Source organism: Pollachius pollachius (assembly GCF_949987615.1).
Source record: "Pollachius pollachius genome assembly, chromosome: 9".
In the NCBI taxonomy this organism is placed as follows: Eukaryota; Metazoa; Chordata; class Actinopteri; order Gadiformes; family Gadidae; genus Pollachius; species Pollachius pollachius.
The window spans coordinates 18450759-18460758 of NC_136942.1; the positions used below are offsets into that span (position 1 = coordinate 18450759).

The following is a 10000-nucleotide window of genomic DNA, read 5'->3' on the forward strand; positions in this document are numbered from 1 at the left end:
AGTATCTCTATCAATAGCTATAACCTTATAATATACATTGTAAATTCTACAAATTAATTACACACAGAAACTCCCAACTGATCGTGATAAGCGTGTTATTATAATTGTGGACTATTATTTGAAGACCTCAAATAAAGTGCCTTGGATCAGGCAAAAAAGGGTCTGAATTTTCCTGACTCATTTTACTGTTATTCTTAATATATGCATTATGTAGTTTAGAATGATGTTCTATGTATTATCTATTATCTATCATTTAGAATTGAGTGTGTGTGGATGATGGCTGGTTCAAGTAGCCTCACCTGGCCCGGGTCACTCTGATTTGACTCTTGGGCTGGGGTGAGGCTGCATACCTGTTAGGCATTGTGGTAGATATGTGTGTGGATATATTACTTATCTATTAAGTAATAGAGGCCTATCTATTATTCATCTAAAAACTATCTATCTGATGTGACTGCTTGTTAAATGTCAAACTATATCAAATGAAGTGACCAGAGCTAAGGCCATTGTCAGCTGTCCAGGGCCTACATAGCTTGGTATCAGATAGCTGCTGGTGGTTTCGGTGTGGGCTACTGACTGCAGGAAGGAAAGCTGTCCCTCCACTCTCGGACCGGGTAGCCCACATGAGAGCACGCTCGCGTGTACTCCACCAAGGTTCGGCAAAATATTTCCTCATCATCGGATCTGAAATGAAGAGGAACGTTTCAGCATCACCAATACTAGGCTGTGCAGAGATGGTGCTTTTGCGTTTTCGATTCCAACTGAAGCCATATTTGGTACGCCTTGAGTTGGAAAAATATGGTCGGGTTGTATCTTCTTCCTCCTCAAATTGTATAAAGTTTAATGTTCAATGAGATTCGATCTTCAATCAACAACAAAGCAGGGGATACGTTTTACAAAACATTAGTTGATGACAAAATTAATGACTTACACACAGAGGTCCGAGACACAGCTCGCTACGAAGGGGTTGGGGTCGATGTTCTCGTGACAAGACAGAAATGGAAAGAAGAGGAGAGCACTGCACTTCTCTATGGCGTCCTGTTGGACAACCACGTGGACAGCAAGAGCTAGCTTCACAACAGGTACAAACACACACTAAAATACACTCAAAAATAATTCGCCAGGCTTTCATGGAACTGCCGTATTTACATTTTATAAATATCATCAGTCTCTTCTAAAAACGTCATGTGGTGATTTGTCTTTATGTAGAGTTAACGTGTTAAATGTTCCTATGTTTATTTTACATCCATGTCAGACTCAGACTGGCATGGCCCGTTGAAGTCCTGCTCCACCGAGGGACAGGCGGCCTCGTGAGGCAGGTCCACCGCCCAGCTGTTACCAAAAACCACCGGCTCCTCTGTCCTCATGCCTACACACGCACACACACACACACACACACACACACACACACACACACACACACACACACACACAGGTAAACAAAATGCATCACCACTGGAGAGTTAGATCTTTCTCTCCCTCTCTCTCTCTTTGGTTGCATCTCTCTCTCTCTCTCTCTCTCTCTCTCTCTCTCTCTCTCCCTCTCTCTCTCCCTCCCTCTTTCTCTCTCTCTCTCTCTCTCTCTCTCTATCTCTCTGCCTCTTTCTCTCTCTCTCTCTCTCTCTCTCTCTCTCTCTCTCTCTCTCTCTCTCTCTCGCTCTTCTGAGATCATCCATGCTCCTTTAGCTAGCCCTCCCTTGGACCGGGGTTCAAGTTACCAGTCAGTCTGGGGGAGGAATTCCTGCTCCTCCTTACAAAGCCTGAATCAGCCCTGTCCTGTGTGCTCTCCCCCGGACCCTCCCAGTCCCATCGCTGGGACAATTAGCCGTGTTGAGAGTTCAATACTATTAATTGCTTTGAATAGCTGCTGAGTGTGTGAAAGAGGTTTAAGAATATCAATTGTTACGTTTCCTATACAAGAATAAGGCAGTCAAATAGGAAGGAGTGAGAAGAGGGAGGGAGAGAGACAGAGACAGAGACAGAGAGAGAGGGGGAGGGAGAGAGAGAGCGATAGAGAGAGAGAGAGCCAGGGAGAGACAGAGAAGACCACAATGGGGTCGATTCGGGGCGGTCTTACCGTGGGCAGTGGTGAGGTCATCTCTGGCCACATGGTTGAAGTTCCCACACAGGCCACAGGGGGCGCCCTGGTGCTCCTCACTCATCTTCAGGTAGACCCCAGACCCCCCGTCCCAGGCCAGGGAGAAGCCGAACACGCTCTTCACCAGCAGGTAGTCGGCCAGACGCTCGATGAACACACCGCCTATGGTCTGAGGCAGGCTCAACCTGTGTTACACACACACACACACACACACACACACACACACACAGGAACGCACGTATGCTCTCACGTACGGCCACGCACACACTCACACGCATGAAGGCAGATGGGCAGGCAGGCAGGCACACACAGACGCACAAACGCACACGCCGGTGCACGCGCACACGCAGAAACACACACCACACACGCACACACACAAAGGAATGATGTAAGTTAATATGTTTTCTGTTTCTTCTGAATGTACGAATTCCTCATCCGGAATGACATGCTCTAAACTATTTTTAGAGGTCATTAAAAGCCTTTCTTGTTATCTAGCCAAACTAACACACACACAAGCACACACACACACACACACCTTCGGCCTCCCTGGTGGACCTGATATCCTGAGATGTGGATCTCTTCCTCGTTGGGGAAGAAAAGGCTGAGGGCACGTGGGCACGAGTACACACTGCCCTCGCACACTCGGCTGTTGTGCACCTGTGGACAGGAGTGTGTGTGTGTGGGGGGGGGGGGGGGGGGGAGACAAGGGCACTGAAATTAATGAATTGAAGCTACGAAGCTTTGGCCCATCTGTTGAGGCACTCTGGGCCCCGGAGCCAGAAGAACTCTGGCCCGTGTGTTTTAATGCAATTAAAACATTGTTTTAATTCCCTGTTAAAAAAAAGGAGTTAATTAAGATAACTCTTTAAATATTGTTTTTATATATTAAACAGTACTCACTTTTTCCCAAGTCTGAAAAGTGCTGATGATCACGACAAGGCCAATACACAAACCCATCTCAAACCATGTTTAGTATTTATGGCCTGGTTCCCGTGTCCCACGCCCCTACCCAGACGGTGTACTGCGGCACGGCCGAGTGGCAGTCCTGGGCCAGGACGTAGGAGCACGTCCCGGGGAAGTAGAAGTAGATTCCGTCAAAGGTTTCATAGTGGTGCTGGCCCCAGGAGCGGCAGATCCCATCTCTGTCCCGGCCAAGGTTGGGTACTGAGGAGATGGGCACTGATTTAGCACTGGGGAGGTGAGAGTGCGGTGCTCATGCATCAGACATATTTTGTGCACTGCCACAAAACACCTGCCAGATGCATTAAAAAATAACTTACTTTGTATGTCCATTGTATGTGGTTTGTAAGTCTTAATACTTCTAGTCATAGTTTAACTCAATGGTTATCTTTCTTCCAAATACCGGACACCTTTACATCTTAATTTAGTGGCTTTTATCTGACGTAAAACTTGAATTCGATTTACAATTTTCAAGTTAGGCTGATAACAATCCGAGCTTGCACAACTGTTCTACTGTAAAACGTTCTTAATCACATGTTTTAAGGATACATCTATTAAAGTTACTTATCCTTAAAACATTGATGAACAGCGATTAAAGCTGTTTTAGTACAGTTTACATCTCAGTTTACGTCTAGAATGTCTATGATGGCTCCTTGAAACTAAACTAAAAACGAAAACCTTAATCGGATTATCCTTTGAATACATAGGTTTGTGTGTGTGTGTGTTTGTGGGTGTGTCAGGTGTGTGCACACTTGTACTTGTGCGTGCATTTGCGTGTATGTGTGTGTGTGTGTGTGGGGGGGGGGGTCTGAGTACCGACACACAAACTCATACAAAAATTCTTTGCAGGTTTTTTTTTTTATCGGGACAGAGATGGAGAGATCAAAAGCAGTTCCATTATTCTGGCTCAGAGTTTGCAGGTAATTAATGCTTGTTGAATGATGTGACAGACTTGACTATCTTGATCTCTACAACATGTGTGCATATAGAAACCAATGTACACATGCAGACACATACACCCAAATACACACATCCACACACACACAAGCAGACACACACACACACACACACAAACACACTCACACATCCATACACACACGCATCCACACACACACATTCCAGTAAAACGACATGCCTTTTTAGAAGCTTCGTTTAGTAAGTGTACCCACGCTAACCAACTGATCGGTTAGAATGAGGTGCACATCAACCAATCAGAGGCTCAGAAAAACAAGTGTCTCTTTGAAGTCTCCAACATCAGAGACATGGAAACAAGGAGTACTGCTAGAAGTAATCAGAGCTTCAGGAAAAGTGGGGGAGAAAAAAGGAAGAAAGAAAGAAAGAACAAAGGATAGAAAGAAAGAAAGAAAGAAAGAAAGAAAGAAAGAAAGAAAGAAAGAAAGAAAGAAAGGAAGAAAGAAAGAAGGAATGAAGGGATATTGAAAAATAATTATTGTTGCTTCTTATATATTTGTGTTTATGTACATATATGTGTATGTGTATATATGTTTCGATATGTATATATGTATATGTTATTTGTTTGCTACCAAGTGTGTGTGTGTGTGTGTGTGTGTGTGTGTGTGTGTGTGTGTGTGTGTGTGTGTGTGTGTGTGTGTGTGTGTGTGTGTGTGTGTGTAACTCACTCATCTGGCAGCGGTCTCCCACTGCCTGGAACTGGGCACAGTCACACACTGCTCCATCCAGACACCAGCCCCCGTTGAGACAGCCGCAGTACTCTGGGACGGACGCACACACTTAGTTACCACTTCTATACTCGGCACTTGTGTTTACGCCACAATGCAACGTACCACAAGGCTAGAATGTAGCATTCCACCACCTAATCCTGTACCACAGTGTGTATAAACACATGATGCCACAGTGGTATCAACTCATTATGTGGAAGTGTCAGTGTGTATTAACCACAGTGCAATACACTCCTAGTGTGCATGTACAGTAGTGTGTGAATACTACAGTGAAGGTGACGCAGTGTGTGTATAAACCAGTGTGGCAACACTGTATACAATGCAATAGCATAGTGTGGGTATACCGCATTACCGCAGTGTGTCAATACCGTATATAGAGTAATATCAAGGCTATACCCCAGTTTGCAAATACCGTATACAGTGTAACATCAAGGCTACACCAGTGTGTATGTAGCACAGTGTAATATTCCCATTGTGTGTATATAACATGGCATGTACAGTATGTACCAGTGTACATTCTAGCATATAACTGCGGAGGTGCTGGCTGCATGGAGACATGCCGGTGGGTCTGTGAGGGCTACCTGAGGAGGAGTCCCGGGCTGTGTAGTTGTGTAGCGCGCTACGAGGGAGAGCCTCCTCAGCCAGAAGCGATCTGAACTTCTGAACACAAAATAACAAAAAAAGATTACAACATAAAAAAAGATCCTCACAAAAAAGAACCTTTGGTTAAAAGGCAATAGAGTGGCATCGCGGGCCGACGCCCGGTGAGGAAGGTACCGCCTGCGACCGGGGTACAGTGAGCCACCGGTGGTGACCCGGGTACAGTGAGCCACCGGTGGTGACCCGGGCACAGTGAGTCACCCTCGTCCCGGGTACAGTGAGCCAGCGGTGACCCGGGTACAGTGAGTCACCCTCGTCCCGGGTACAGTGAGCCAGCAGTGACCCGGGTACAGTGAGCCACCGGTGGGTAAAGAGAGCCACCGCTGACCCGGGTACAGTGAGCCACCGGTGACCCGGGTACAGTGAGCCACCACTGACCCGGGTACAGTGAGCCAGCGGTGACCCGGGTACAGTGAGCCAGCGGTGACCCGGGTACAGTGAGCCACCGGTGACCCGGGTACAGTGAGCCAGCGGTGGGTAAAGTGAGCCACCGGTGATCCGAGTACAGTGAGCCACCGGTGATCTGGGTACAGTGAGCCACCGGTGACCCGGGTACAGTGAGCCAGCGGTGACCCGGGTACAGTGAGCCACCGGTGACCCGGGTACAGTGAGCCAGTGGTGGGTAAAGTGAGCCAGCGGTGACCCGGGTACAGTGAGCCACCGGTGACCCGGGTACAGTGAGCCAGTGGTGGGTAAAGTGAGCCAGCGGTGACCCGGGTACAGTGAGCCACCGGTGACCCGGGTACAGTGAGCCAGTGGTGGGTAAAGTGAGCCACCGGTGATCCAGGTACAGTGAGCCACCGGTGACCCGGGTACAGTGAGTCAAGGCGACCCGGTTGCAGTGAGCCACCAGAGTACGGTGAGTCCCGGGTACGGTGAGCTCCGGGTACGGTGAGTCCCGGGTACGGTGAGCCCCGGGTACGGTGAGCCCCGGGTACGGTGAGCCCCGGGTACGGTGAGCCCCGGGTACGGTGAGCCCCGGGTACGGTGAGTCCCGGGTACGGTGAGCCGGTGACCCCGGTGCAGGGGCGAGGACGGTGCGTCAGAGCGCGCTGCCGTGGCGCTCCACAAAGACCGCTTTGTGGCCGGCGAGGGTGTTGTGCGCATGTGGGTGCCCTGACCTCCCTCGGTCCTCTTAGGGGTAGTGTACCCACCTCCTCCCCAAGGAGATCCCGTTTCCTCCGAAGTGCATTAGTCCTCCTGAGCACACACACAAACATGCACATTAGCTGGGAGAACACTCAGAGGGGAGACTTAAGTGCACTTTGCACCACTTCAATTCAAACTCCCCCCACACCCCCCCTAAACCCGCTCCATCAGTCCACGGAGCTCCCATGCCTCCACACATGCACCACCACTGCTCCATCACAGCACCACAGGCGCACAATCACCACAAAGAGTTTCCATTAATAAATGACATGAATATTAAGAGAAGAAAAAACGTCTGATATATAAACCATGGACACTTCATCAAGATTGTACAATGTACAATGTATGTGTGTGTGTGTGTGTGTGTGTGTGTGTGTGTGTGTGTGTGTGTGTGTGTGTGTGTGTGTGTGTGCGTTTGCATGCGTGTGTGTTCGAAGCATCACTGCAGGGCGGCCTTCGTTCCCTTACCTTTGTAGTCGTCCTTCAGTGTCTGAAAGCTGGCTTTGAACTGCTGACATAAAGAGTTTTTTTAACCATAGTAAAATGACGAATGTAAACTTTTGTTTTATACTCGAGCAGATTGCTACATACGTGACGAGTGGTGAAAGTTCTTAGTCAATAAAATGTAGGCAAACCTTTCATTCTACATATTTTGGAATCCCGCATTGCACATACAAAATGGGTTGTTACAGTGTTTTTTACATGGGCTTAATGATAAAATAGTACTGCTATAACGGTCAGTGACAAACTTACCCACGGAAATCAGGAACTGGCAGATTGAAAACGAGATAAGAAACCGTTTCACAATCCACTTAAAGTTCATCGCAGAGTCCGAACGAAGTCCCGCGTTAACGCCGCATCTTACTGGACCCTGGAGTGAATGAGGCTGATGTTAAGGCCTGTCTCTGCAGAAGTTCTAGCGGTGTGGGATCGCACACACAGACGCACCTGTAACGCAGGCTGCCTGACGTTAAGGACAAGACGTGGTGGGCGGATGACGAGGACGTGCACCTGACTGAATGAAAGCTCCGGTGTCGCACCTCTTTCACTCCACCGCCTTCAGCCAGTGAGTAAGGGCCGCATTGAAAGAAGGGGAGAAAAGCACTCACGCACGTCAATAGCTCCAATGTGCCGCCAAGACGTCAATGCACGCTCGAGTTTCTAACTAAAACTTATTAAAACGCCGCGCACCGTCGCTCCAGAAGCAGGGCAGATTCCAAACTAGTACTTTAGAGCACTGTTGTATGAAAACAAAACTCTTGAGCACGCATTGGGTTCGTTTCTTATGGCTTGATTTTATATCCAGACAATTGACCTAATAAGAATGTGCCAATTCTTTTTTTATTGAAGCTATATAGGCCATCTTATTTGCCTACTTCAATAATGGAGCCTTCAACATATATTAAAGAAGATAGATCAATGAGTTTGTTTTATTTGGTTCTGGATAACCAATATCTCATTAGGGATTTGATGTAAAAAAAAACACACACACACACACAAACACACACACAAAACAGTTGTAGCAAAATTTTTAACAGCATTAAAAGTTACACAAATGTACACATTCCTTCAGGGACTTCGGACAGGCAATATGGCAAGGAGAGAGTAGAGAGGATACTAGACTACAGGTCAGCATAGCGGTCGTCTGAACCCTAGAGAACCGAATGGGGAAGGACAGGTCGGTCTTTTTATTCAATAGTTTTGATATAGGAACAAACATGAAGAATTGTTTAACCAGCAGGTCACATCTTGGTTTCCTCGTCTTTTGTCTTTTCAATCATACTTTAGAAGCCTAATTGGAATTGGAATTAGTGTACATACTTGACAGATGAAGGAAAGCACAATGGCCAGATGATCTGTAGACATATTTATGTTTCTACTGTTAAGAATACTTCCTGGGGAAATGGCGCTGTGTGTAGGAGAAGACCCACGCAATGCTGGTCAGATCACAGTGGGGGCAGATGGGTAGGGGTTGGATTGAATGTCATGTTTTGTTCTTACCATTGTACCTTTAAAGCGCTAGATCAGGGAGAGGTAGGAATACATCTATTTATATATGTGAGGTAAAGGACAGCAGATTCTTCTTGAACAAGTACATTGCGTCATTCGCTGACTCGACAACATCATTTCTTGTTGGACATTAAAGCATTGACTTCCTCCTCTGGTTTCAAAGCATGCCACTGTGCGATTGGTCGTCTGGGGTTGGCCAGCATGTCCGACCAATGACAGAGCTCGGTCCCAGTGCTGTTACCGCCCAGTAGCACTTTTCCAATGGCATCATTTTTCCCAATCTTATCATAGTCCAACACAGTCACCGCTAATTGCACCTTCTATATATAGAAACAGAAGAACACAGACAGAAGCGGGTGGTTTAACTGTGCGTGATTTTCTCCGTCCGAGTGTGCTTATGTGTTTTTATTTGGGCTCATCTGGAAGCCGGTGTAAAACAACATTTCGTACCTCTAGCTGTTCAAAGGTCACCTCAAAGCTGAAGGACTCATTGAAATAAGGGTTCAGCGTGTGCTTCTTGGTGGTCGTTTTCTTCTTCTTCATCCGCTTGCCGTTCTGCATCAGGTGGATCTTCACATAAGGGTCTGGAGGGAGAGATCAGACTGGGGTCTCTGGTGGGCATCAGAAGAGTCACAGACAGCTCCAGGAGGAATGGGTAAAGATTGAGCTCTGCCTCCTTTTTTTGACTCAGAAGCGCAGTGGTCTTTCACATTCGATAATCAAATGTAAATGTTAATCATGAAGAAAATTCCTGTGCTGTTTCTTGCTTGAATATGTCTTGGATATGGATTGGAAAATATCCTACTGCATGGAAACACGGTCAACTAAATGAACTCTGCCTCTTCTTTCTTAAAATGATCCAACATGTGGTAAGTGTTTTTGTTGTCTTGACATTTTGCAGTTGTATAATTGGTGGTATTCCTGCTCACCTGACAGCCCTCCTACGTCCATCTTCTTCAGGTTCTTCGCCTCCAGAACCACCACTGTGAGCTTTCCTGCTGTTGGCACGTACCTCAGCGACAAGCAGATATCCCCCAGGCGCTCACTCTGACAAGAGAGACTTTGGGTTAGTGATGAGGGATTAGTGATTAGTGATCGGGGCATTCCCCACCAGGTTCTCAACTAGGATCTCACCCAGGATGCAATCAAAATGCATTGTCTTGTTGAAGATAATGCGAGTGTTCATTGAACCACTGCTCAGGAAAATTATTTCAAAAGGAATTAATTTGTTTAGTATAACGTAGGATCCCCGAACAAACTAAAATATCCTTTGCAACAGTTGAAGTTGACAAAGAGAGCTTCATTTCCAAGTAAAAGTAAAAGTTCAGTATTTTGAGGGAACTGTCTGCCGTTGCTTATTTGCAACACAGCGGTAAAACACAGCTGCTGCAATCAGCTGCTTCAGTGCAAGACAAAAATAGCTTTG

The 10000-nt window shown here is 46.9% G+C and overlaps 2 protein-coding genes across 2 annotated transcripts in view; both read right to left on the reverse strand.

The window, feature by feature from the left end:
* Nucleotides 1-7082, reverse strand: part of otogl (otogelin-like) — a gene marked incomplete at both ends in the record, with an annotated part of 38304 nt that extends 31222 nt beyond the window's left edge. Inside the window, 10 exons of the mRNA XM_079742856.1 lie at nucleotides 575-681; nucleotides 929-1035; nucleotides 1242-1366; nucleotides 2075-2280; nucleotides 2631-2752; nucleotides 3105-3259; nucleotides 4696-4788; nucleotides 5337-5415; nucleotides 6570-6615; nucleotides 7033-7082. Coding sequence (XP_079598982.1) covers nucleotides 575-681; nucleotides 929-1035; nucleotides 1242-1366; nucleotides 2075-2280; nucleotides 2631-2752; nucleotides 3105-3259; nucleotides 4696-4788; nucleotides 5337-5415; nucleotides 6570-6615; nucleotides 7033-7082 — 1090 coding nt within the window. The remainder of the gene's footprint in view (nucleotides 1-574; nucleotides 682-928; nucleotides 1036-1241; nucleotides 1367-2074; nucleotides 2281-2630; nucleotides 2753-3104; nucleotides 3260-4695; nucleotides 4789-5336; nucleotides 5416-6569; nucleotides 6616-7032) is intronic.
* Nucleotides 7083-8687: 1605 nt separating this feature from the next.
* Nucleotides 8688-10000, reverse strand: part of LOC307080220 (synaptotagmin-2-like) — a gene marked incomplete at both ends in the record, with an annotated part of 3426 nt that continues 2113 nt past the window's right edge. Inside the window, 3 exons of the mRNA XM_079742857.1 lie at nucleotides 8688-8894; nucleotides 9025-9158; nucleotides 9504-9621. Coding sequence (XP_079598983.1) covers nucleotides 8688-8894; nucleotides 9025-9158; nucleotides 9504-9621 — 459 coding nt within the window. The remainder of the gene's footprint in view (nucleotides 8895-9024; nucleotides 9159-9503; nucleotides 9622-10000) is intronic.